Below are 27098 nucleotides of genomic sequence, written 5' to 3' on the forward strand. Positions count from 1 at the left end.
GCAAAAAGGTGTCTAAGCTAGATCATACTCCTTGATCAACTTCTCCGCGCATGTGGCTCCCGTCACATATGCCACGGCCTGAACGTGACAGTTGGCCAGTACGGGGACCACGCTCATATCCGCTACGCGCAACCCATCAATGCCGATGAAGCGGAAATCGTTGTCCACTGCGGCATCGGTATCGCCTTTCTTACCCATCTTGATAGTGCCAGTCATGTGCCAGCTGGATGAAATGTTCTGCTTCCAGTACTCCAAGAGATCATCGTCAGAGTCGGACTTGGGGCCAGCCAATTCCATGACGTTATCCTTGGTATAGCCATCGTTCTTAGCAATGCGGAACGCATCCCGAAGAGACTCAATAGCAATACGACGATCGAATGGGTGAGACAGGAACTTCGGATCGAAGAGCAAGGGCACATTGGGGTCCGAGGACTGTAGAGTGACTTCACCACGAGCCTGTGCGTTGAACATGAACACGAGCAGACAGGAGTAGTTCAGGGCCTCCTTGGCGAAATCCGGGATGAACCAGTGGATAGGGAAGTGGGTCAGCATTTCATAGTGCGGTACGGTCTCTTGCAGAAGATACTTTTGCTCTTCCTCGGGCAGCTTCTGGAATTCCTCGGAGGACGTGAGCTTGTCGAGCTTGAACCAGCCGATGCCCAGTTCGCAGGCGAACCGTGACCATGGACCGCTTCCGTCTTTCTTCCATTGCTCAAGGGCCTCGGCCATGGCTTTCTCGTTGCCGTAGAACTCACGGCGCTGGGTGCTATTCTCCACGCGAGTGTTCACGATCGGGACGAAAGTGTGGTCTCGAAGGCCCTGGCCAATGACGGGAACGTCGAGCTTGACGGGGATATTGAACTTCTCTAGCTGCTGTGCCGGGCCAATGCCCGAGTGCATGAGGATGCGCGGACCTTCCAGAGACCCAGCGCACATGATAACCTCCTTTGAGGCGAGGTCTTCGCAAATGTTAGCCAGATATTGCTTGATTGTATATACTATTTTTCGTCGTCTCCATTTTTGGATATCCTTTTCAAATCAAAGCGGGTAAACTGAAGTGGAACTCACACTTCTTCCCATTGGATTCCACACCTACAGCCTTGTTGCCGTCGAATACGAGGCGCTGTACAGGAGCATCAGTGACAATAGTCAAGTTCTCCGGCTGTGGCTTCAAAAGATCCGCAGCTGTTGACCGAACGCCCTTGTGGGCAGAGTTAATCAGAACAGACATCCCAATGGGATTGCCCGAGTTGTGGTCCGGATTGAAGGGGAACCCTGCTTGCTCGATGACATCCAAAAGCGGCGGCAGATCCTTCTCCCATTCCGAGGCGAACCCGACGTGAAGCCGGCCAGAGTTTCCGTGATCTTCCGCTCGGGGAGCTGCGTACTTCGTATCAACACCAGCCGGGAGATCGCCGTGGAAGGTCTCGAGGGTTTTGAACCTGGACTGGATTTGCTCCCAGCGGAAGGCATCATCACCAACAACCCGTGCCCACTCTTCGTAGTCATCGCGGGCGCCTACCGTGTACACCCCGAAGTTGATGGCGCTGGAGCCTCCCATGCCCCGTCCGCGGGAGTAGTCGATCTCGCGGTTGTTACAGTGCTCTTGCGGCGTGGTCTTGTAGCCCCAGTTCATGTGTTTATTCTGGAAGGTCAGCCACCGCTGGCCGTCCACCCGCAGGTCGTGCTCAGCATTGAGGCCGCCGGCTTCCAGAAGAAGCACTTTGGGATGCTTCGGGGAGTTGGCTAGCTGGCTTGCCACCGTGCTGCCAGCCGGACCACCTATTACGGTTCATTAGCGGACTGTGGCGACCCCGTCCGGGCGGTCGGGCGGTCTCACCTCCGATAACAATAAAGTCAGCAGCGGAATCCATTTTGTCTTCTTGGTTCTGAGGTTGATCTCTGAAAGTCAATCGGGGGAGACAAAGAGGGGGGATACGAGGTCTTCATAAGGGGACAAGACTGCTAGCGCGCCTTGGTGTGAATCTACTCCGGTAGAGGGGCAAAGCATTGGCAGAAACGTTCCTGACCGCTCCGCTGGCGTAGACTCCATACGGAATAAAGGAAATTAACGAGTCTTCACTATTAGCAGGCATGAAGCATTCGGTGCATGTCGGCTGGGGGGTCCAGTCCTCAACGGTGGTGTCTTTGGCAGGGATCAACAGTTCCGGCGTTTGGAGCAACGTCCAATGGAGAGTTGCGATAAACCCTAACCGGCAGGGTTAGCGGGTCCTGGTACGAGCCTAATCTCCCACTAATGTCTAATCATAGTACTTGGGGTAATGCCAGTCCCCACTTTATGGTTTAAGCTCCAAGTCCACGTACGAGAGCTGAGGCCCTAATGCTGCGTCAGGACGGATATGGATGGCACACTAGTTTAGGCCGTGTCCACAGCTCTCTCAGGGGGTGGATCCATGAAGATACCGAATTATTGACCACTCTACCGTCCAAAGATGGAGCCTTCTTGCACACTAACTGAAACGGGCTGCTTCAGTTCATGCTAGGGCGGTGTTCGTTGATTCTCCCCTTCAGATCATTGCCTCTTTAGGATATAGGTTGGATGTCCTCTCGTCCACGGACGACGGGAGGACAGTATGTCCCGGTGAAGCGGTCGTGTTCTAACGCTGATTAGCATCACATTAGCTCCGTACGTATCTTGGCATTATAATTTCTAATGCACATCCCTCATGCCGCTGGTGGATCCGATATTCCCGGAACCGTGTGAAGAATCCTGCAGAGCGGTGCTTTGGGATTTTTCCTTTTCTTTTCCTAGCATCAATGCACATTGCCCCCGTTCCCAAAATGGCACCCCTTCCCTGTGCCTTGGAAGCGGGACCTAGCGCACGCGGTTCTTATACTTGCCAATTCCGGATCTCTTGAGTGACCCATTTGCTCTTCTTCCCTACGCGGTGCGCTCTTCAGCTTTTTGTGTTGACATCATGGCCACAGCAGACCCGGAGGCGTTCACCCTCCTCTCTCTGGGTCTAGTCTTCATTATTATCCGAGTCTACGTGAGATGGACGGCGGTCGGCCCTGCCAACTTCCAGGTGGATGATTACTTGATGCCCTTGGCTGGGGTGAGTGTGAATAAAATCGACTGCAAGTTTTTCCAGAAGAGGGGTGGGTACTTACACTTAAGATATAGCTAGCGTACACTGCCGAAACAGTAGCGGCGTACCTGGTTGGGGCCATGTTCGGTGGACTCACGAATAGCTATATGACTCCCGAAGAACGTGCTGCGCTTGATCCAAACTCGCGCGAGTATTACGATAGGCAATGGGGCTCGAAAATCCAGGTGATCGGGTGGTCATTCTATGCATGCATTTTGTGGTTGGTGAAGGCCTGTGTGGCCGTGTTCTATTCCCGGCTGACGTACGTTTCTTCTCCATTATTATTTTGCCTGTCGAAACCTGTATGACTGTGACACTGACCAGTACAGCACTGGGCTTCAACACTTACCCGGTCGAGTGCGGTTCGCATACGTCCTCCTCGGAGTGACCTATCTTGCTGTGGCATTGTCCATCTTGCTCGGATGCCAACCGATGCATAAGTACTGGCAGATTAACCCAGATCCTGGGAGTAAGCAATTGAAGCCCTTTTGTTCTACCTCTACCATGCTAACAGCTTAGATATTTGTCAACCCACCAGGTCAACGCTCTATGTCCTCATTGTGGTCATTCCAAATGTATTGACCGACCTGTACCTGATGTCTATTCCGCTGCCAGTTCGTCTCCCATTGCCCCACCAAAAGCCACCAAAAGCTCACACTACGTCAGTTGTTATGGAAAGTCAACATTGGTATTAGGAGAAAGATTACCCTAATGGCTTTGTTCAGTGGCGCCGCCTTCGTGATCATGGCCGCTATCATCCGTGCCGTAACCATCATGACAGTGCGTCCTACCCTTCCCGTAGACCTACTTCGATTGTTTCCATACCTAACAAGCGCTCCTTAGTCCGGACCCGAAGGCGCAGTCTCAGGCAGTAAATGGGCTTGTCGCGAAACATTCGTCGCCATCGTTGTCGCCAACCTCCCAATCATCCAACCCCTTATCCGCCGCGGCGCCCAGAAAGTCGGTCTCAGCGCCCTCTTCAGTTCCAGCGGCGGACCTTCCAGCTACGGCCGACACCGCACCCAGTCCTTTCCACTATCGAGTCGAAATCAACCATCTAAACGCTCGCGACACCCGCTTTCGATTCCGAATAACACGACGGCATGGGGCAGCGACGAGCATATTTTAGTGGAGGGGTCAGGCAAGGGGTCAGGCAAAGCGAATGACATCACAGTCACACAAGAGATGATTATCGAGAGTGAGCCGCGTCGTACTGGCCATCATCCGGATGAGGCCCTTCCATCGCCTAATGCGTGGGATTCGAATAGGGGGCGGGCTCTCTGATTCCACTGGGTTTGGGTTGGTTTGGTTAAAGGTGGAGTCATGGCGTTCGACGTGTTCAATGTAATATTATAAAATATCTCCTTTGTTAAAGTACGTTATATTGAAGTAATACCCAAGCTAGAAACTTCGCAGGATTTTGATTCTAAGACCCCAGGGCAATAAATAGCCTAGTATGGTCCAACAAATCCATGTCATAAAATACCAAGCTTTAGACTAAAGCGGAGGAATGCAAGGAAGGCTTGGCTATGGCCAGGACCATTAATTGGTTACGTAGAATAGCAATCCAAGTATTAATTAATGTGATATATTAATGTCTTAATTAATATTAATATGATTCCCCCCGGCCATAGCACTGGACATCGGTGTGTGGGGATGGATCTATATTGATGTTTACTAAGCTCGTATCGCTGAACTTAAATTATTTTTTGTCTCTGAATAGAAACCATAGCTAGCTTAGTTATAGTAATTATATAGGCTCATTACAGCGATTATCATGTTGAACATGGAGGTGGTTCAATTTGCAGAGCGCTGCCTCGGCCTGTCTGCCTGAGGCCTTCACCTGTGATGAATAACAACCCCGCCCGTTGTGGTTAATTAATAATAACTGAAATATCATTTTACGAGCTCATAGCTGTCCTTGATCCGCACCATGAAGCACGGGCACCAACAGCATGGATTCCCTCTAGCCTCTTGTATTTTAACCTGCTTCCGTGTGGTCCATACCCACCATGAACATGGCCGAAAGCAGGAGCCAACATTGCAATCCCCGTAGCAATGAACTCCACTTGCTCTGGTCACCCCCAAGATCAACAGTTTCTGCCCCACCAACCTCACCACCTTCCTTTCTCCCTAGCTCAGCCTCGGTTGCAACTCCAAGCTTGTGGCAGTAGGCTATGAGTTCTCTTGTTTTGCTATATTTCCTCCTTCTCATAGGGGCTCATATCGCACATGAGGCTGTCGAACCGCTCGGGGATATTGGCAGCGCGTCGAGCCAGCTCCATTTGCGCATGGTCTAAGTGCCGCGCCATGGGTACAGTAGTGGAGTGGTATAGGCCTGCTGCGGCACGCACCAGGGAGCTACCGGCATACTCGATTGCCCACGGTATCCATTGACTTAGGCGCCATGGGGTTTGGAATGGCGACCAACCTCGTCCGGCAGGGTTACGAAGTCACGGGATTTGATATATCTCAGGCAATCCTCGAAAGGTTCAAACAGCAGGCACAGGACGTACTACTCGATGGGCCCGAGCCTGCGATCAAAACACTTCCCGAAGGAGCAGTCCTGCTGCTATGCTCAACCGTTCCCCGTGGCCATGTTCAAAGCCCCGCGCGTGAGCCGGCCGAGAGATGGCGAAGCGACATCGCGTTAATCGGCTCCCTCGAATGCTCGATCCGAATTTCGGGCCGCTTGCCAGCGCGCTCACCATCATCCTGAAAGACACGAGTATTATTACTTCAACCTGCTCCTCGGCGCACGACAGGCCGCTGGAAAAGACACTTCCGACATATCACTGAGCCAGATTATTGGCTGATGGGGGCAATAGCATATCTATGGTCACTATATCAGTCTCTGTTGAACTCATCATACTTCTAGTCTGTAGGGTCACGCTGCGACGCTGAACTTACTGCTAGGCAGTGGTACCTCGGTTATAGTTATGTTGTTCCTTTTTTCTATGCTAATTTCCTTGTCTTACGTTTACTATGCGGTGTATTCAGTGCAGTGCAGTAGCTGGATCTAATGAGTTAGCCCGTTATACTCATGTGGCTGTGACACTATTAATCATAGATAGTCGGCAGTCAAAGAATTTGACTCCTGAATTTGTTAGAAAGATATCCTCAAAGTATAAGCCCGCGGTCCGTTCACGCTACATGATATTTGACCCTTGCCCAGGAATTCCATCGACATGTTGACCTTGTATGATTGTAAAATATTGACTGCCCGTTATACGGCATGGAGTCCACTCGGTCAAGCAATAGCGGTGGGTAAGGCTCGCCGCTCAGCGCGGGTACAGAATGTAAGCTGCATTAGAATGCAGTTGGAACCCCCACTCGGTCCCACTGAGCGATTAAATACGCAACTTTGGGTCCCACCAAAGCTGCTTCTTTCAGCACAGCCTGAGAAAGGCAATTCCAGGCGGCATAGCACATCGCTGCTCGCCTCAAGGCGCTGGGCGTCACGACCCTAGTTGTGGAACACAACAAACGAATCGGCGACAACTGGCGCAACCGATATGAATATCTCTCCCTTCACCTTCCCCACTGGGGAGATCACTTCCATTGTTTTCCTTTCCCTGAGCACTGGCCAACATACACTCCTGCTGCGAAGTTGGGCGACTGGCACGAGTGGCATGCGAGTGCGCTCGAGCTGACAACCTGGACCGACTCGAATGTCATTGCCACCTCGAAGGACGCCAAAAGGGCTTGGGAGATCACTGTTCAACGCGGCACTGGGCAAGGCAAGTACACGCGCATTTTCCACCCCCAAACACGTTGTGCTGGCTACATCACTTGCGGGTGTACCATTTGCCCCTGACATTCCTGGGGCTGAGAAGTTCCGAGGCACAGTGAAGCATTCGACGCAGCACCACTCTTCTCGAGACTGGGTTGGCAAGAAAGTCTTGGTGGTTGGTACCTCTTCTTCTGGATTTGATACAGCATACGACTTCGCTGGTCGGGGCATCGATGTCACTCTTCTTCAAAGGTCGCCGACGTATTTGATGTCATTAGACAAATCCATGCCACGGGTATGCCTCCACTTAGTGATCAAACCATAAAAGCTAAAAGAGATGCCGTGCTCACCTTTTGTTCACTAGATGATTGCGCCGGTGTATAGCCCGGAAGGCAGGAAACGGCCTGACATTGATACCGCAGACCGAGTTGCCTACGCCCTCCCAACCGGCCCCGCTGAAGAGCTATTCCGTCGGACAGCTAAGGACATCTGGGGTGCAGATGCAGAGCTGATTGCCAAGATGGAAAAGGCCGGCTTTAGGGTCTGGCGAGGCCAGCACGACACCGGGCAACAGACTCTTGCATATACCAGAAATGGTGGATTCGATTTCGAAACCGGTGCCTGCGGCGCCATTATAGACGGCAGTATCAAGGTGGAGCAAGGGTATCCCATTCGCTTCACTGAAGACCACGTTGTACTGGATGTAGAGCGGGAGCAAAAGTATGACCTCGTCATCCTGGCCCCGGGCTTCTCCAGTACCGTCGAGTCGATTCGGCAGATCTTCGGCGATGAGCTCACCAGCCAATGCAAACCGACCTGGGGTATGGATCAGGAGGGAGGTTCACAAGCCACCCTCAATTCAAAAGCTGGAACCAAAATCATGGACCAAATTTGCTATGGGTTTCAGCGGATTCAGGTTACGGGAAGTCGGTTTTGGTGAAGTACTTGGTTGATGCAGTTCTTCCCACCAGGGCGAGAACGATTTGTTACTTCTTCTTCAAGGATGATTTTGAAGACCAGAGGGGCTCAACAAGTGCTGTCTGTACTATTCTACGCCAGCTCTTTCTTACACAGCCTCACATTTTGCATGACTCGATATTGGATAAGTTTGAGACAGATGGGGCCCGGCTTACGGATTCTTTTATGATCTTTGGGGGATCCTGATTAACATAGCCACTACTCAAGCTTCTGGGGAGGTAATATGCGTATTCGACGCCTTAGATGAGTGTCGAGAAGTTGATCGAATGCAATTCACCTGTGCAGTAAAAACCTTCTTTATCGCGGAGCCCAGAGTCTCAAACTTGAAATTTCTGATAACGAGCAGACCTTACGATGACATACGCCGTGGGTTCTGGGAACTCGAAGACCAGCTACTAACAATTCACCTCAGTAGTGAGAACGAGGTTGAAGTCGAGAAAATCACACAAGAGATAGACCTCGTTATCAAAGAGCGGATTTGCCAGATTGGCAAGCAGAAGTCTTAGGAAATTCAAAGGTGTGAATTTCTACAGGAACAACTCACAAGCATCCCCAATCGTACTTATCTTTGGGTGAGCCTCGTAATAGATGTTATCGAGAACACGACCAGTTTCACAAAAGGGAATGTCCGCCGAGCTATACAGTCACTACCCCGGACCGTTGATGACGCGTACGACAAGATCCTGAGTCACAGTCCTGATATCGATAAAGCAAAGGCCCTTCTACATATTGTTACTTCTGCAAAGAAACCGTTGTCCCTGAAACAGGTATCTCTGGCCATGGCCATTAGTACAGAACACCGATCCTACACGGACCTTGAGGAAGAACTAGAGTCAGAGCATAGCTTTCGAAGAACTGTGGGGGATTTATGTGGACTCCTCCTGGTTATCATTGACGAAAAGATCTACCTACTTCATCAGACCGCGAAGGAGTTCTTGGTCCGTGACGAATTGGTGGCGCTGCCTAGTACTGAGCCCTCTCTTTCTAACACATGGAAACATTGTCTCTATTCAAAGGAGTCGAACAAAGTCCTTGCCGAAAGATGCATTTGGTATCTCAGTTTAGCCAATGAGGAAATTCACAGAGACCCCTTCTTCACCTATAGAGCCCAGTATTGGCCTTTATATTTTCGTGAATCTTGCATGTATGGCATGGATACAATAGCAGCACAGGCGCTGTATCTTTGTAAAGCAAAATCCAACCAATACAAGGCTTGGTCACGGTACTCTCCAGCGCCCGATTGTGTGCAGGATGACTTAACTATATGTCGCTGGCTCCCCCGCTCCCCCACACATTGCATACTGTCTTCTTTAGGATTCGAAGCATTAGTGATCTTGCTTCTCAATGGTGGCGGAGTGGACATGAATGTTAAGGACCCCGAGTATGGGCGCACGCCACTATCGTGGACCGCAGGACATGGGCATGACACAATAGTCAAGCTCCTGCTTGACGCAGGTAAAATTGACCCAGGTTCTGAGGACTATTCAGGAAAAACGCCATTAGCATGGGCTGCAAGGGGTGGACATGATGACGTAGTCGAGTTCCTTCTTGATTCAGGAGAGGTTGGCCCAGACTCCAAGGTCAAGTCTCAAGTACTTAATATTTCAGCAGGAAGGTCTAGCCCAGGCCCCATGATCAAGGTGGACGAAACGCCACTATTATTAGCTGCCAAGATAGGACATGGCACAGTAGTCAAGCTCCTGCTTGATACAGGCAAAGTTGACCCAAACCTCAAAGACGACTTAGGATTGACATCACTATCTCATGCTGCACAAAATGGGCATGAGAAGGTGGTAAAAATCTTGCTTGATGCAGAGAATGTGGATCCAGAATCTCAAGACATGTTAGGAAGAACACCGCTATTATTGGCTGCAATGAAGGGCAAGGAATCGGTTGTGAATCTTCTGATAATATCTGGCAAGGTTTACCCAGAGTCTAGAGACTATACGGGCAGAGCACCATTATCATTAGCTGCAGCACATGGATATGAGCGTGTTGTAAAGCAGTTATATGATACGGGGAGGGTGGATCCTGACTCCAGGAATGAGAATTGTCGCACACCATTCTCATACGCTGCGGGAGCTGACCCGAACGCACAATCAACCATACATTATCTAGGAACCGGAATGTCCAGCAACAAGATACCGTCTATTGCTGTGACATATGAGCGAGAAAGGCTATCAGCTCTGCAAGTGCTGCTGGAAATTAAAGTGGTGAACGTTGATTCGAGGGACATATTTGGACGGATTCCTCTGTCTTATGCTGCGGCAGCTAAGTGGCGAGGTCGACAGCTCATAGAGGTGCTGCTTAAAACAGGGAAGGTGGATGTTGACTCAATGGATGAGGAGGGACGCACGCCACTCTCGTACGCTGTAGAATCATGAACAAAGTTGCCTTGTGGGAGAATATTCTCAACGGTAGAACCACTTCTTGAAACTGGGAAGGTCGATATTGAGTTAAAGGACAAGGATGGCCGCACGCCACTTTCATACACTGAGGGGGATGGGAGAGAAGATCTCAGAAAGCTACTCAAGGACGCTCTCGAGTCAAGGGGGTAAGTCCTATGCCCCTTTTTACCTTGATCATATCACGTTTTATTGGGGTTGTTGAATATGCTGGTTCATGGAACAACGGCTGACATAAATCGCGGAGTGAGAGTAACTCAACCACTGAGGTGTCCCAGCAATCACAAGTAGATCCATGATTATTGATTGTTTTGGAGAGGGAGATATTCGTCCAATTCAGCAGCTCATGGACCTGATAACTTTTCTGACGATGTACGTTTTCAGGGGCGAGGACCACATTAAAAGAAGGGTTCGAATATGAGAGACCATTTTCCCTGTCGCTATGAAGTCTATCAGGGATAGAGTGTTCAAGGCACGACCTTGGTGGCATATGGTATTGTGTACGAGTGGGATTGTCAAAATGCACTGCCCGGGAGGATATCGGCTCGAATTATTCAAAGTTTCACCCAAATTGAAAGTCCATGTGCAAATGGTTACTTTAATTCTAAGATATGCATGTTACCACGCTACTGAATTTATATTCCTTCCTTTCACTGCTCAAATACTTATATCAGCGTCGATACATAGTAACCAGTGGATATCAAGGCGTGGATAAGTTCCCGAGCGCGCCAACGATAGTCTATTTAAACTACGTACCGTACCAACCTGTATTTAATGTACTCCATACCAAGGATCAACGAGCTCCATTTCTTCCCCGGATCCGCATTACGGCGTAATCAAATCTCCACCCATTACCGATCAGAACCACCAAACTACTAATAGGTACCCATAACCCCAACACATACATAGCCCGTCACCAGCTCCCCAAACACCAATCTAACCACAGAAATACTAGCTACCTACCCTCCGCGCCTGAAATGCTCTAATCCTCGGCAAACAAGCCACCATCGACATCGCCACAAAGCACGAAAGTAGACGAACCCGCAACACATCGATTGAGGAAAGCAAGGTGACCGCTGAAAATCTACCTGCGCGTCCGAAAGAACCAGTGTCATCAAGAATATATCCACCTCGGAAGGTTCGATGGGATGGTTTTGACGGTGGAGCCTGATTCTGTATTATGGGATTCGGTTGCTGTATACTGAGAGGCCGGTTTAGGGCTGTGCATGGTTTGGTCTGGTGGTGGGGATTGGGATGGAGGGTTGTTTTGATGGGCTCTTTTCTTTTGTGGTGTTGGAGGTAGTATGGTGCTGCTGGTTTTGTGGTGGCATTCTTTGTTTGATGGGGTTGGTGTTCATGGGGTTGGGTTGAGGGTTCATCTGTATCGAGAAGAGGGCTTATATCAGGTTTGAGTGGTGTTGTTGGAGAGTAGTTCTGTGAGTGAGCGGTTTGTATGTTTAAGAAGGCCTGGTAAGTATATTTGGTAGGTAATTGTAAGATGATGCTACTATCGTAAGAACATAAAGCCATGAATCAATATGCACAGATACCCTAACCTTCCTTTACATTCTCCATACCCACTTCGCGAACCCGACTCCTCACTCGCCCCAGTCGACAAAGTCACACCCTCCCCATCACAGGCCGATGCTTTAGGAACATCTCGGGAGGGAACTTCTCCCTGTCGTTATGAGCTTCGACACACTGGTTCTCATGCCTCGGCGTCTCCACTTCCATGAGCGACATCAACTTCCGCCACTCCGATAACACCACATCGATCTCCATCTTGGAGTCCCCGACAATTGCGTCCATCTTGATATCGTTCCGGTCGTATCCGAACGGATCCTCCAGTTGTGATCCGATCCCTTCGATTCCGTACAAGGTGAAAATTACGAGACTGACAATGGGGACCGTCCACCAGCCCAGGTCATCGACCATTCCGAATGGCAGGACACAGCCGAAGAGAGCGAGGACTTGTTTCTGGTGGATCCTATATCATCATCAGCATCCTCTTCCAGGACAATTACCAGTGAATCGAGGTATAAAAGATGGAAGTGACTCACAAATGCGCAACAGGAATAGGCGTTAACCGAATCATCTCCATCCTCCCCACAGCGTCCAACAACGAGTTCAACTGCGCCTGCATCTGACTTGCCCCTGGCGCATGATACCAACCTCTCTCGACACCCCTCTTGATAAACCCATCGACGAAGAAACTCAACTGGAACGGCAGCGCCAGCCCTTCATCCTCGTGGCCCTCGAGTCCCTTTGGGAGCAGATTTGCGTAGTCGGGGTTATATGCTGCGACTCCGTCCTCGCCGACGTCGTCGCCGAAAGAGTAGAAGGCCGCGCCCCATTCGGCGCGGAGGTGGTTTTTCACGGCGTACGGTAGGGCCATGAGGATGCGGATAGTGCGTTCAATGTCTTCTTTTTCGTCCTGACGGAGGGGACGCGAGGTGCTGTAGCTGTTGGTGAGGATGGTCCGGACCAGGTTGCGAATGCAGGTTGTTAGGGTTGTGAGGCTGTTGCGACCGTCCCAGAAGCGGTTGTAGCTGGTCTGGTTGCGGAAGACGAGCATTAGGCCCACCACTATCGAGAGGGATGGAATCTGAGTTTGGTAGTGAGTTAGGTGCTCTTTGAAAAGAACACTAAGGATGAGAACCAAGCTTACGATGCTACTAGGTAATCCGACGGTATCAAAGATGTACAAATCTAGACAGACGACGAAGGCCGTAAACAGCGCGTGGAAGAGTGTAGGAACGATAATGGCGCCATGGATGGCACCTTTGATGAATCGGAATACCAGGGGCCATCTAAAGAAGTCTTCGGTCAGATCTGATCCAGTACTAGAGATATGGGGTGCGTACCTTCGCGGCTTCTGTCGATGGGAGAGGAGATGCGGATGTGTGCCATGTCGAACAAAGGTGCTTTGACGGCTCAGCGCTGGGGTCGATGGGGCGCTCAAGTTTAATCGCATTTTCCTGCTGTCCTTCGAGTATTCTGGGAGGGATATTCTCTCAAAGAGTGAGTGAAGGGAAGGAATTGGCAAGGGCAGCGGTCAACCAAAACAAACGGTTAGGTTGGTTAGGTTGGTGAGGTGGTTTCCACTAAAAGGAGTTGGAGGGGCTCGACGACCCCTCAAGCAAATCACACGAGACGAAACTACAAGCTAACCGTGGTGGTTCGAGCCACTAATCATAGTCCGGGCATAGCTTAAAAACAGTTCCCGCGTCCCCGTCCTATCGTCACCTTCGACGCGGTGTCGATCTTCCTGTGAGATGACGTCGCTTGAATTCTCCAGCGCCCGTGGGGTAGTAGTTAATTGGATACCTGCACGAAGGGGTGGATGTTGAGGCGCTCTAAGAGCCCCCGACAAACGTTATTTAGAATCATTGGTCTGACCACCCTTCGGTGGCGGGAGGGTCGCGAAGAGGGTTGGAAGATGGACTCCGGCGAGCCAAGCAATGGTATTGTTGCTTTAGTAGCTGAGTTGGCCAGTGCGGTTCCCACGCACGGTCGCAGTATAAATGATGTATGTACACACATGCTTAATCAGGCGCTATCAAAATAGAACGGAAGGAAAAAGGGTCACAGGAGAACGAATGCAGACGGGGAGATCGCCGAGGGACCACCGGCAACCTTAGCGAGATCGCAGGATGTATGCAGATGCCAAAACGCCAATACCAGCCGGCTAAAGTGCACTGTCGGACAGCCAGTGAGGACGCAATGGGGAACCTGGTCAAGCCGACCGAGAGGAGCAATCCGGCGATGCGAAATGGGGGTATAATTTAAAACCAAGGGCAGATGGGTTCCAGATTGCGATGCTAGATAAAGATAGGAAATAGCTATGCTGGGGTGTTCAACTAAGGATGATGCAAGGAGAGAAACGAGAGGAAACACGGGAAAGGATGCAGGATAGTCTTTGGTGGGACGACTCTCGGTGCCGTTGGCCGAGCGCCTCCCTGCCCACAAAGGCCAATGTAGTCCCTGCGCGTGGTGTCCCATGACTTTGTATTCCATAGAATTGTCCTTCTTCACGACATGCTAGCCCGGCCGTCAAACGCCAGAGGACCGGAATCATTGCGGGGCGTCAGAGGGTTATCTTCGGAGGATTCAGAACGAATGGGTGTATCTGCACGCAGCTGCGCCTGCCGGCACTGAAGAGCACTAGCCGTAGGAATCGGTATCCCGATACTCCCCGTGACAACAAGGGGTGGATCAGCCGCACGGGGTCTCTCGCCATCAAGTTCTCTCGATGCACTATTTTCATTGAGGTGCATCGTCTCGACATCGTGAGTAAGCCCTGCTGCCGCGGGTAAGGGACTTGGCTGGGCATCCACGGAGTCTTGCGAGGAGCTGGAGGCCTCAGGAGTTGAGTTACTTTCTAGTTGAGGGGTGTGGGTTTCGGATCGACCGTCCTGAGATGAATCTCGTTGCTCCACTGTGGAGGCGGGCTTTTGTTCCACCTCCTCGTAATCGTTCGAATCATCAACCTCGGCGCTGAGATCTGTATACGCACGGCAATTCGGGCACTGGAACATAGGGTAATCCGGTGTATGTATGAGGCGACTAACGCACTTGTAGTGCCAAACATGGGCACACGCGGCCATGAACAGACACTGGTAGGGTCTCTACACTCGACGTTAGCCACAGACTGTCCAGGAGAAACCAGCCAAGGGAAACGAAACGGCGAAACAAAACAAGCGGTGAGACAAACCAAGACGGATCCAAGACAGATCGAGCATTCGCGACATCCAGAATAGTCCGCCGTATCGCCTTTGCCTAGGTTTTTAATAAGGCTCTCGGTGTTTTTACTAGAGCCGGGTTAGCATTGTCATCCCCCTCCCTCAGTGTATGGGCCATACTTGAACTCATTAGGCTGCTGCTGCCAGGACCGGTTGCATTCGATGCGTATACGAACGCATCGGAAAATCATCTCTTCCCCACCCCTGAAATCAATACCCAGCTGCACGATATCACCGTCCTTGACTGTGTACAGGCGAGACGCCATGTTGGGTTGACTCAACCGCATGTGGTTCAAAAAGGTCCCCGATGAGCTTCCAACATCTTTAATGTGCCACTGCCCGTTCAGGTACAGAAATTCACAATGTTTTCGACTGACGACCTTCGACTTGAACCCAACAGGCGCATCGGAGGGCTCCGTAGGGTTTGCGACGGGCAACCCATCTCGTTCAGAGTATCGTCCGACCCGGATGACACTACTCTCCGATGGTAGCGTTCGAGATATGGGGATGAAGGGCAAGGAAGGTCTCGAATTGCCGTGCGAATCCTGATGAGGGAAAAAACGAATGGTGGCCTTCTGCTGCGGGCGTGGCGATGAAGAAGAATTTTCATTGGTAACCGGGTCGGGGCAGTCTAACAGCCCATTCTGCAGGTTGGTCGGCGCCGATGCTGGCGTCGTGTCCACCTCAGGTCTCGTATCTGGGGTTTGAGATAACCCTCTCAGCCGCGCCATCCTGCCTTGGGTCTGCGTCCGACGGGGCTCGTTCGAAGAAGGCGGGGACGTTGACTCAGGGGAGCGATTCTGGGAACGCAGGTCGAGATCAAAACCGCGGTAGCCTGGAAACAAGACAGAACTGTAACGGGCGAGGGTCGATGAAGACGGTTCAGACTCGGGGCATGGGGCCGAGTTATTGGTCCCCACAGCTGGATGAGCAGATTCGGTACTGGTGGAGGCAGATGACGCGGGAGAAAACCAAGATACTCGACTACTGAAGGTATGTCGACGGGCGATTCGTTGTTGACTGTTGGTATTGGAGGTTGATGATGACGAGGAGGAGGACTGAGAGGAGAAATGATTTTGGGTATAAGCGCGCAGTTGGCTAAGGCGACGGAGGGGCCCCGAACGAGCGTCGGATGGGAAGTTCGACGAGGCGGAGGCGGAAACGGATGCAGACATTCGGTTGGGTCAAAAATTAATTGGTTGCCTGAGGAGAGGGGAGGAGGAAAAAAAAAAAAAAAAAAGGCAATAAAAAGATAATTATTCCCCCCGGCGAAAGGGTTGAAAAGAAAAATAATATGCAATGATATGAAAAATAAAATAAAAAAATAAGAAAATAATAATAATAAATAAAAAAGAAATAAGAAAAAATAAAAAAATTAAAAAATAAAAAAAAATCAGGAACGAAAGAGTAAATCGATCAGAACAATAATAATACACAGGGAGCTTCCTCTCTGATCTGCGCAGCCGCCCTATATTAAAATCCCCCCTAGAGGAAATATCCGATCGGGTCGCAAAAGTGGATTTTCTAGTGAGAAAGCGTGACGTACTACAGGGATCCAAGGGCGAATTCGTAGGGAGTAAATACGGAGTAAGGATAAAATCATAAAAAAAATAAAAAAGCACGGAGTACAGAGGAAGGTTGCAAGAGCTTTAAAAGGATCCAAGCGATTCTCTAGTGATTTGAAAAACGGACACTAGACCAGAAGAGGGGAGAGGCGAAGAAGGCCAGAATAGAAAAAAAAAGGGGGGGGAGGAGAAAGGGCACGATTGTTGTTGGCAAAGAGGGCAAAGTAGCTTAAGTATGCGAGTCAGATGGTAAGATCTGCCAGTGGGGCATCTGAATGGGATGGTATGGATTGGTAGGTATGCGTGAAGTTGTAGCTATCTGAACATATGGACCAACCCCATCAGAAAAACAAACACGCGACCCCGTCGGTGAGCCAAAGGTACTCTTTTTCCCAGCCCTTTTGCCTCAGGTTGCGGCATAGAATGGTTATAGAAGGGTCTATCAGAGGCTGATTTGGCAGAGACAACAGTCCGTATGCTGCGCAGCAGCTAAAGAATCAAGAGTTGAGATGCTGTCGATTCTTCTGGTCCCGCAGTAAGCTTTCTTCCGCCGTGGATCATCATGCAGTTGACAGGCGCGGAGTACATCTAACGTCCTGATGGTATCACAGAGTTTGGCGAATTCCTTACTGAAACGCGCTGAGATAAGAGTCTTAGTCAGTTTCCTAGAAGAACCCCTATTCTGCATTGGCAAAGTCCATCAGCAAAATTACGTGAAGTGGACGTGGATGTCGCCCTTCAAGAGATGGTGGCAAGTTCTCCGATTTTCGCATTGATCCTTTGATGGCTGGTTGCTGCTAAGACGCTTAAGATATCGTGCTATAGACTAGGGCTGCTCCGCAGTTGGTGTCGGGTCTTAGTTTGCGGGGCAACACGAGGAAGGGATAACATGCGACGAGCCATTCCAATCATCGCCCGCAGGTATTTGACTTAGACTCCGTTGTCTAGAGGTACAGCCTTATTTATTACTTGCTCAGTCAATCTGGCGTTGATGGCGGCTTCATGTGACCCTCTTTGGCCATCACCTCACGTGGTAGGCGGGCGACATTCAAGAGTGAACAATCACAAAGCCAGTGTCGGTTATATGGGAAAGTGCATGTCTGCGTGGATCACTCAATTTTGGACGGGTCTCGGTGGAAGTAACTTGTTATGGCATGTTCAACGGTTAGCTGAGATGGATCGATGGGTCCTTTAGTTACCAATTAGCCCCTCCCGATTTTCCAATACTTCCGAATCCCGAAGCCGACTGACCTGACCGTGGTGACCGCCTTCTTTTCTTTCCTTTTTCCTCCCTTTTTTTTTTTCTTTCTCTTTCTCCTTTCCCCTCTTGGCTTCAAAGTGGGCTATTATGACGTATTACCACGTTTGATTAATGTTTACGGGAACCAAAAGTGCTAACCCAAGGAGGAGCCATTGCCGATCGGCAGCGACCTGCATCTTATTCAGAATGGAATGCCACAAACTTGAGCAAGCTCGGGGCGAACCGAGATTATCTTGTAGACTACAGAATACAGTACAACCAGGTCTACAAGGCGCAGCGTTCAAATCAGAATGATAGCCTGGATATATATATATATAAAATATCCCTGGCGGTCCTGCAGAAGCCGACTTGGGTAAATGGGAAACCACCCGCTATGACCAACAGCCCGTTGATCATCCATCCATTGTCCGGTGATCATATCGCATCACTCGTCAAGGGGTTGCCTCCGGTATACAAACACGATTTGGTAAGATAGGTGATCTGGGTGAGCTTAGAGGTTTGTCGGAATAGCCACATACATTTATATATAATGTCAAATACTGGTACCATACAGCCCAGTATCAGCCTCCAAATAGAGGTCGTTCTCGGCTATGATGGCCGAGGAACTGGGTGAAGGTCTGACCGAGTGTCGTGAGGCTTCTATCACTAGTTGTTGTTGAGTACTGACTAAGACAGAAAACCCCCCGCCCCCCGTGACAGTGAGAATGATTCTCTCGCATGAGTGTCATGTCGAACCCGTAAGTTTGCCGAGTGGATCAGCGGGTAGCCCCATGATTAGCCCAGGAGGGTTATACTTTGCTCATCCATTGTTGGTGGGGGAGGGTTACCAGGATTGTATGATGGGATTGCTATGGCATCCAGCAAGTGGTCGATATTGTAAGCTTGGGTGTTTTCTAGATGGTGGGTCGATCAAATTGAAATCTGCAGTGGGAAACAGACTACCGGGAGATATAAGGTAGCATACAGAGCCCATACATACTGTACATGATAAACACGATCAACAATGACAACCAAAACGAAACAGGTAAAGGTATGTCCACCTGACCGTACCATACACAAAACAGTGGTTTATATATATTTATATGATATACTTTAATAACAATGGAGTCTAATCAAGGAGCAAAGATACTTGGAATTGAATGAAAAAACAAGACAAAATTATTTCAACTATTGACATTCTTGAATAGAATTGATTCTCCGTCCAAAAATCCAAATGTTGTTATTGTTGTTGTGTATTGTCGGTGACGGGAAGTGATAAAGGGAAATGAGCTCTCTTCATTTCCCGCGTTATCATTTGCCCACACCTTCACTTGGGACCCGTATGGTCACTCATCACCCGTGCTCCAAGCTAAGGCCCACTAACAGTAACTAAACTCAACCTCACCGTCTGCCATCTCTTCCTGGTGCTCTTCCCAACCACCACCACCAACTTCCCCCCCCCTCCCCTCCCTCTTCCTTCACTGTTCGATCCCCTCCCTTCTGGGTAATACCCTGGGGTCTTTTCTACACTAATCTCGAATTCGAACCGACAATAATATCGGCAAAAGGTGTCCTGCCTATCACGCGCCATTCTTTGTGCTTCCGCGAGCTTCAACTCTCATCGGGCTATATGCAGAGTCACCCATCCGTTTCTTTGTCTCGTCATCAATCGATTCCCATCGCATCCCACAATACTCCATTTCCTTGACCCTATCTCTCGGTAGAGACCAACAAAGACCCCATCGTTCGAGGTCCTCCCTGGGAACAGGACACGCCCTGGGACGAAGGGAAGGTTGTCTTTCGCCGGTCGGACTGACAACGTTGGTTTCGTTCCCTTTCGCTTTTAGACTTGTCGCTTGTGGGGCCGGGGTCTGGTCTTGCGGGCCTGTAGCATTAAGGCATGAGTGGGATCGCAAGTGCTTGTTTATCCTGTCTCTCGACAGTTGACCGCTGGTGTCATATCACCGCCTGTCTCGGGCCGATCGGCGGTCGCTCGAGGGATGGAATTTACGAGACAACCTTAGCGGACAATGAGCGGGAGGCAGTTTCCGACTTGTTAGGCTACCTTGAAAATGTATGTTCACCCACCCTCACCCCTGTGTTGATTGATCTCTTGGCGTGATTGTGATCCTAACTCAATCGACTCGGTAGAGAGCCGAGACCGACTTCTTCAGAGGTGAACCGCTTAGCGCTTTAAGTACACTGGTATACTCCGATAACGTCGACCTTCAACGAAGCGCCAGCTTGACCTTTGCTGAAATCACGGAGAGAGGTGGGTGAATCTCGAGTTTCGATGATCTTCCCGCGGCTAACCCCCGCCTTTCTTCATCTCAGATGTGCGCGAAGTCGATCGGGATACCCTCGAACCCATCCTTTTCCTGTTACAAAGCTCCGATATTGAAGTACAACGCGCGGCCAGCGCTGCTCTGGGAAACCTCGCTGTCAATGGTTGGTCTCATTTTCGGTGACGGCAACGACTTATCGCTGACACAACATAGCGGATAACAAGGTATTGATTGTCGCCCTCGGAGGGCTGGCCCCTCTAATACGGCAGATGATGTCGCCCAATGTCGAAGTCCAATGCAACGCAGTCGGTTGCATTACGAATCTAGCTACGCATGAGGACAACAAGGCCAAGATCGCTCGGTCGGGTGCTCTGGGACCGTTGATTCGGCTGGCGAAATCCAAGGATATGCGTGTACAACGGAACGCGACGGGGGCCTTGCTAAACATGACACACTCCGGTGGGTAGACCGTGTGCGAACACGCGGTTGGTCCTTCATCCTTTTCTGACGGCTTTTATAGATGATAACCGACAACAACTGGTCAACGCTGGCGCGATTCCCGTCTTGGTTCAGTTGCTTTCTTCCTCCGATGTTGATGTACAATACTATTGCACAACTGCTCTCAGCAATATCGCCGTCGATGCGTCAAACCGAAAGAGACTTGCCCAAACCGAGTCCCGGTTGGTTCAGTCACTGGTCCATCTCATGGACTCCTCCACTCCTAAAGTCCAATGCCAGGCTGCGCTGGCTCTTCGCAATTTGGCGTCGGACGAGAAATACCAACTCGAAATCGTTCGCGCCAAAGGTCTTCCCCCGCTTTTGCGCCTCTTGCAGTCCTCCTACCTTCCCCTCATACTCTCCGCCGTCGCATGCATTCGCAACATCTCTATTCACCCGCTTAACGAATCACCCATTATTGATGCAGGCTTTTTGAAGCCCCTGGTGGACTTGCTTGGCTCGACGGATAATGAAGAAATCCAGTGCCACGCCATTTCCACGCTCCGGAATCTCGCCGCCAGTTCAGACCGTAACAAGGAGCTTGTCCTCCAAGCGGGTGCGGTCCAGAAATGCAAGGACCTGGTTCTGAAGGTTCCCCTCAGCGTCCAGTCGGAGATGACTGCCGCCATTGCGGTTCTGGCGCTTAGTGATGAGCTCAAACCCCACCTTCTGAATCTCGGCGTTTTTGACGTTCTAATTCCTCTGACGGAATCCGAAAGTATCGAAGTACAAGGGAATAGTGCCGCGGCCTTGGGCAATCTGTCCTCCAAGGGTAAGTGATAAGCAGTTCTGGATGCATCCCGCATTCGCTAATCTGACACAGTCGGCGACTATTCCATATTCGTCCGCGATTGGGCGGATCCCAACGGGGGTATCCACGGCTATCTTAACCGGTTCCTCGCCAGCGGAGACCCTACCTTCCAGCACATTGCGATCTGGACTCTCCTTCAGCTGTTGGAGTCCGAGGACAAGAGACTGATCAGCTATATTGCCAAATCCGACGATGTCGTGCAGATGGTCAAGTCGATCTCCGACAAGAATATTGAGTCCGACGAGGAGGATCAGGAAGATGGTGAGGGCGAGGTAATTGCGCTGGCACGACGATGCCTCGAATTTCTTGGTAACGGCCCCCGACAAACGCTTGTGGAAGCTTAATTAATCCCCGCGCCGTCACTCCCTTTAATGATTTCCTCCCTATAGCTTCCTTTCCCACTCGTCTATAGTTGACCTTGTGTTTTTACACATTCACTTTACATTCTCCCAGGTGTTCAGCGGGCATTCGATTCAGTGTCACTTTCTTGCTTCAGCGAGCATCCGATGTGATAGGAATAATATCGGGATCCGTCCTGGTGGCCGTTCATCCCACGGCCTACTTTCTCCAGCTGTATGCTTATATTGTTTGTATGTACTTTGATAAATGCTGTGGTTCTTAGACCAGTCCTGGTCGTCTATTTGATTACCGTGATACCTGAATTTGTGTGTTGTATTAGCTACATCGATTTTTGTATTGCACTACCGTTATTTCCATGTCGTGGTCGATTCCTAACGTTGCTGGACCCACCCAGAGGGGACGTGCTTTTCTTCCGCGCAAGAGGCTGAAGTGGGTCGAACCAGTCGATTCTTCCGGCAAATCAAACGGGCTGGGTGGGTCAAGCATCTAACCTTAAGTGCTACTTTGATACCCATGCATCCCTTCTTATTACACGTACGAAACGAGTATGTCATACACTCATGAATAAAATTACACACACTCCTTTCGGTTTGCAACATGCGCTAATACAAACCTCATCTCGGAGAGGCTTCCTGTTATCAATCCATAGTAGGACTGAGTATTCCACAATCGGAAGACCAAGGACACCAGACAATCCCTGCAATGAGCTTCATTCATTTGGTGAATTCCGCATCGCGATCTCTGGTGTTCCCCATGCTATATATATTCCAGGAACCTGCCCAGCAAGAGCGTTTGCCCTATTATCCACCTCCTGCTTTTGTTGTTTAACAATAATAGAGGTGACTTCTTTTGGAATTGGATATCGATATGAGCCTGGTTTAAGTTTGAACTGATATGCTGTTCGACGTGGATCTAACAGCTCAACCTCAGTTGCAATCATCTCATGGCCGTTTAGCTTGACGGTCTAACAGAGTCAGCTTAATTCAGTCCTCAGGCCAACGCGTAGAAACACCCTACCCGGGAAGGTTGTTGGAGTGGGAAAGAATAAGACATGATTAAACGGGAATCGAGGGGGCTGAAGAAGAAAGGAGAAAGGGAAGAGCTTAGACAGCAAGAGGATAATATACTCAGTTGTCATGTGATTTATGAGATGCAAGGAGGAGATGATACATCTCAGTAACCTAGATAGGAACTAAATATTTCGGTGATTCAACTGCCTGCCCCTTTAGGCAAACTTACGTTCACATTCACGAAAGACTGGGCTAGTCAGCCTGGGCCTTGAATGGTGGATAGAAAGTCAAACTATCTAATACGTTATAGAATTCACGGATGTCCTATGAAACATGCAGATTTATAGTGAAATTGTCTAAGCTTTCCAGACCTTCTGCAGAAGCTCACCGAAGGAGAGCGGCTTGATATCCGGGAAACGCTGGTTGAGCGTGTCTGTATCCGGAAGATCGAAGTGTCCTGCTGCAGCCCATTGGCCAAAAACAGCCAGGATGAATTGAAGGTGTTCCTTGGGAAGGAAAGGATACAGGGGAGGATGTGCTGGAAGCTCGGTGACTTGTAATGTTTTAAGCTTCTCCTCGCTATCGTGCTTGATATCAAACTTGGCACCTGGTTATTGACATTAGCACGCGATACTTCTTTAGCGGAGATAGGGTTACTAACCTTTGGTAACCTCAGCGAGAGCAACTAATTCATTCCAGCTCAGCTTGTCACCAATGATAATGCTTCGCTCGGGCCAGTCCTTAGACTGGTGAGTGCTGCCACATATTTCGCTACATCAAAAGTATGAGTGAAGACCACAGGGACATCGCCGGAACCAGGTATAGCGGCGGCATTGTTTGCCATGTCAACAGCGAAGACGAATGGCTGGAGGTAGCTCTTTACTTTGGGCAGGCCATAGTAATCCATGAAAAAGCCATTTGAAACTAGGGTATACTCCAGGCCAGATGTTTTCAACCTCTGAGCTGCCGTAATTTTCCCCTGAATTGGGGGAAATGCCGCTCCGTGCCTATAGAGAATGAGAATTTGAGTGTGAAAGCAAAGGGACAATACAGGGACACTCACGACTCCGTGTACTGAATGCCGAATTCACTGGGAATAAAACGTTTGGTACTGGATGCTTTCATAGCAGCCTCAATAAGATTCAGCTGAGACTCGCTCGCAGAAGCGTCGGTAATGGGAACAGTTGAGATAACGGTATCAATATTGTTCTCATCCAAGACCTTGCTCAACGATTCGATACTGGAATAGTCGACGGGAAGGATTGGGACATCCAGCGTGCTCGACAACTGGTCATTGGCCTAGCGACTATTAGTGTTGGCAAGAACAAAAGTGAAAGATGGCACGTCTGGGAGCTCACATACACCTCTTGCGAGAACCAAGACTGAATGATTAGTGGTACTGCGCAGAGCCTCGACGATCGCCCGCCCCAATTTGCCAGTTCCACCAGATACCGCAACAGTCACCACCATTTTGCCTGGATGATTTTCGAGTTTCGAGAAGAGTCCTTGTCTCACATTTGACTCGCCATTTTGTTGGGTTCATGCGCATTGATATACTGTGTCAATTAGAACTTATCATCCTACACTAGGGGTAGGTCTCCTCCATGACCATGCTTAGAAATAGAAGTGCTCATGATTACGGATCACGCGATAGAAGGAACCCTGGCGGCCGCGATGCCGATGGCCTATACTGTAAAACTGTGGAGCCGCTTACTAACCATGTTCCCAGGCGGCCGCCGAACCCGACTCCATTCCACCATTGTGTGGCTAGATGGGAACGAATTTTATACTACCAATCAGCTTGTTCTAAACGGAAGTTATTTAGCTCTAGCAAGACTGAATCTCTTCCAATCATAGATTGACATCTTCTCGGGGGTTGAGTCGGAGGATTGCATGCCCCCTTGTCGTAGAATCATGCCCTTCTTCTATAAAGTCTTCCGCTCCTAGACTCCGCGATAAAGGCGGGCAGGTTAACTTCTATTGCTCTATATATCAAGAATGGCATCCAAACCCACAGTCATCATCATCGGCGGCTCATTCGCAGGGCTTGGTGTTGCCAAATCCCTATTGAAAGAAGTGCCGTCAGTTAAAGTGACCCTGATCAACCCTTCCGAGAAGGCTTTTTTTAATATTGCTGCGCCGCGCATCTTCGCGAATCCGGACTCGTTCGCACCCGATCAGTACCTCATCGACATAAAAGACACTTTCAAAAAGTACCAGTCCAGCACATTCGAGTTTGTGCAGGGTTCGGCGACCGCGATTGATCCCACTGCGAAAACTGTGTCGGTCTCAGCTACGAATGTGACTCTCCACTACGATATTCTGGTCATCGCCTCAGGCAGTACCACAGCTTCAGCAATTGGGAAAGATAGTGCATCGGTACTTTTCAAGTCAGCGAACACCAATGATATAGAGAGCATGATCCGATCCGGCCAGGAAGAAATTGCTAGTGCGAGAACATTTCTTATTATCGGTGGCGGACCTGTTGGGGTAGAGTTCGCGGGGGAGCTTGCAGACACTCTCCAGAGCAGGACCGGCGCCAAAGTTACCTTGGTTACTCAATCTGATCGCCTTCTTTCAGGACTGAAGGAGGCTGCGTCTACGACAGCAAGACGTCTCTTGGAAGATAGGAATATCAGCGTTCATACCCAACGCAAGGTACTGCGCGTCGCGCAAGACTCAATCACCAAGGAATGGACTGCTACATTTGATGGTGGCGATGAAATCACGGTGGATCTTTGCATCTCAACGACTGGGGCTTTGCCGAACAATTCATTCATCCCTGCTGAATTTCTCTCCGAGAACGGCTGGGTGAGAGTCAACGATGCATTCAAGGTGCAAAGTGGTACCAATCAAACGGTCGATTCTGTCTACGCTGTGGGAGATATCACAACATATACAGACCGTCTGGCCTCAAAGATTCGGGAACAGGTCCCCATCGTCACAGCGCATATCAAGGCTGATATCATGGGCAGCGGTCCGCGGCCCAGATACGCAGCGAACGGCTCCCTGATGATGCTAGTGCCTGCTGGTAGATCCGGTGGTACTGGACAGCTGTTTGGCTGGGTTCCCTGGAGTTGGCTCGTGTCTATGATTAAGGGTAAGGATTACTTTATCTCACAGGCGGCTAGCTTTCTGGGCGGTAGTTAGACCTGTAATTCAGAGTTGTATTATATTCCACATCCTCCTATAAGTTTTGTTGTTTACTCCTTTATTTGATGTGAGCTGTGGAGCACTTCTGCTAGATTAAAAGTAGACAGACAGAATCTCCAATGCTTTGACAGGCCGGTACGCATGTAAAGGTGCGATGTAAGTCCATAAATCGGTAGTAATGTCCAAGATAAACTTAGTAAGGAAAGCCTGGAGTATTAATTTGAAATGACCGAGCGGATGCCGAGTACAATATAGAAACCGAGGTCCTAGCGGTGTTGTTCGTTTGGTATTCTGCTGATATAAACCCATCAAAGAACCCATAGGTAGAGAGATTGATTCCCCACTGCAGGATAAAAGTGGACAGTATAACGGTTTCTTACAGTATACCGCACTCATAACAGTGCAGACCCTGGGTGGAAGTGGAGCACCCCCAGCCTAAGACCACGTGACTCGGACTTTACCTTAACCCTGCAAACATAAATTTATATCGTTGATCCCTGAATCAAATGCTTCCAATGTTCCATTGTTGACTCTATCTGATCATGACAAGTCACGTGGACCCTGATAGCCCAGACGTACGTGAATCTGCAGCACACGCCTGCGCTCAATGTAAAGCAAGTAAAAAAAAGTGCGACAAAGCACTACCTTCCTGCAACCGATGTTCTAGGTTTGGTGCTCCCTGTCCCCCCAAGTCCCACCAGAAACTTATGTAAGCTAGGGTTATACTTCGTTGTATTTATGATGAGGGAGCCGGCATAGCGCCAGCAGAGATCATATCCAAATTTCAGGCCGTGTTCGATCGCCTGGACAGACTTGAAGAAAATGTTTTTGCACCCACCGCGGTCACCAATGCCTCACCAGCCCCTAGCATAAACCTAGCTGCTAGACCAAAGGACCCGGAAGCAGATAAGTGGCAAATCTCTCCTCAACTACTCCAGCCTTCGTATCTGGGTATGATGGCCGGGGCAAGCGTCTTCAGAATATTAGAAGAGAAGGGCATGACGATGCGGGGGGTAGTTCATAAGTACTTCGACACAATACACAATTATATGCCCATAATCTCTAGGATTAAGCTTGATAAGCAAATCCAGGAGGCTGAGGGTTTGAACTCCACAAGCGCTTTCATGGTTTTAATCCTGGCTATCCTTCTTCTCACCGAGCATCCGCCAGCTCCCTCCGATGATGCACTTGGTTTATCAGAACTATAC

At 49.8% G+C, this 27098-nt stretch overlaps 9 protein-coding genes across 9 annotated transcripts; 5 read left to right on the forward strand and 4 right to left on the reverse strand.

Moving 5' to 3' along the window:
- Nucleotides 1–12: 12 nt before the first annotated feature.
- On the reverse strand, nucleotides 13–1874 carry ABOM_002997 (GMC family oxidoreductase; the record flags this gene model as incomplete). Its single annotated transcript, XM_022530127.1, has 3 exons — nucleotides 13–959; nucleotides 1069–1782; nucleotides 1841–1874. The coding sequence occupies 3 exons, from the start codon at nucleotides 1872–1874 to the stop codon at nucleotides 13–15; spliced, it is 1695 nt and encodes a 564-aa protein (XP_022392564.1).
- A 1065-nt stretch (nucleotides 1875–2939) lies between these two features.
- Nucleotides 2940–4394, forward strand: ABOM_002998 (srpk; the record flags this gene model as incomplete). The annotated part of the gene is made up of 6 exons (XM_022530128.1): nucleotides 2940–3077; nucleotides 3146–3372; nucleotides 3440–3579; nucleotides 3630–3724; nucleotides 3777–3890; nucleotides 3954–4394. 6 exons carry the CDS (start codon nucleotides 2940–2942, stop codon nucleotides 4392–4394), a joined length of 1155 nt encoding a protein of 384 aa, XP_022392560.1.
- Nucleotides 4395–6781: 2387 nt separating this feature from the next.
- Nucleotides 6782–7783, forward strand: ABOM_002999 (uncharacterized protein; the record flags this gene model as incomplete). Its single annotated transcript, XM_022530129.1, has 2 exons — nucleotides 6782–7138; nucleotides 7208–7783. The coding sequence occupies 2 exons, from the start codon at nucleotides 6782–6784 to the stop codon at nucleotides 7781–7783; spliced, it is 933 nt and encodes a 310-aa protein (XP_022392559.1).
- Nucleotides 7784–8600: 817 nt separating this feature from the next.
- ABOM_003000 (ankyrin repeat domain-containing protein) lies at nucleotides 8601–10205 on the forward strand (the record flags this gene model as incomplete). The annotated part of the gene is made up of 1 exon (XM_022530130.1): nucleotides 8601–10205. One exon carries the CDS (start codon nucleotides 8601–8603, stop codon nucleotides 10203–10205), a length of 1605 nt encoding a protein of 534 aa, XP_022392494.1.
- Nucleotides 10206–11846: 1641 nt separating this feature from the next.
- Nucleotides 11847–13200, reverse strand: ABOM_003001 (bestrophin family protein; the record flags this gene model as incomplete). The annotated part of the gene is made up of 4 exons (XM_022530131.1): nucleotides 11847–12213; nucleotides 12287–12831; nucleotides 12895–13036; nucleotides 13091–13200. 4 exons carry the CDS (start codon nucleotides 13198–13200, stop codon nucleotides 11847–11849), a joined length of 1164 nt encoding a protein of 387 aa, XP_022392536.1.
- A 1057-nt stretch (nucleotides 13201–14257) lies between these two features.
- On the reverse strand, nucleotides 14258–16143 carry ABOM_003002 (FHA domain protein; the record flags this gene model as incomplete). The annotated part of the gene is made up of 3 exons (XM_022530132.1): nucleotides 14258–14854; nucleotides 14941–15037; nucleotides 15089–16143. 3 exons carry the CDS (start codon nucleotides 16141–16143, stop codon nucleotides 14258–14260), a joined length of 1749 nt encoding a protein of 582 aa, XP_022392493.1.
- A 3530-nt stretch (nucleotides 16144–19673) lies between these two features.
- On the forward strand, nucleotides 19674–21711 carry vac8 (protein anchor VAC8; the record flags this gene model as incomplete). Its single annotated transcript, XM_022530133.1, has 6 exons — nucleotides 19674–19847; nucleotides 19925–20045; nucleotides 20108–20221; nucleotides 20272–20517; nucleotides 20579–21328; nucleotides 21380–21711. 6 exons carry the CDS (start codon nucleotides 19674–19676, stop codon nucleotides 21709–21711), a joined length of 1737 nt encoding a protein of 578 aa, XP_022392572.1.
- Nucleotides 21712–23093: 1382 nt separating this feature from the next.
- On the reverse strand, nucleotides 23094–24207 carry ABOM_003004 (uncharacterized protein; the record flags this gene model as incomplete). The annotated part of the gene is made up of 5 exons (XM_022530134.1): nucleotides 23094–23344; nucleotides 23399–23477; nucleotides 23513–23744; nucleotides 23801–24036; nucleotides 24100–24207. The coding sequence occupies 5 exons, from the start codon at nucleotides 24205–24207 to the stop codon at nucleotides 23094–23096; spliced, it is 906 nt and encodes a 301-aa protein (XP_022392571.1).
- Nucleotides 24208–24735: 528 nt separating this feature from the next.
- On the forward strand, nucleotides 24736–25887 carry ABOM_003005 (NAD(P)/FAD-dependent oxidoreductase; the record flags this gene model as incomplete). The annotated part of the gene is made up of 1 exon (XM_022530135.1): nucleotides 24736–25887. One exon carries the CDS (start codon nucleotides 24736–24738, stop codon nucleotides 25885–25887), a length of 1152 nt encoding a protein of 383 aa, XP_022392492.1.
- Between the last annotated feature and the right edge of the window lie 1211 nt (nucleotides 25888–27098).

This window comes from Aspergillus bombycis (assembly GCF_001792695.1).
Source record: "Aspergillus bombycis strain NRRL26010 chromosome Unknown contig00013, whole genome shotgun sequence".
Taxonomy (NCBI): Eukaryota; Fungi; Ascomycota; class Eurotiomycetes; order Eurotiales; family Aspergillaceae; genus Aspergillus; species Aspergillus bombycis.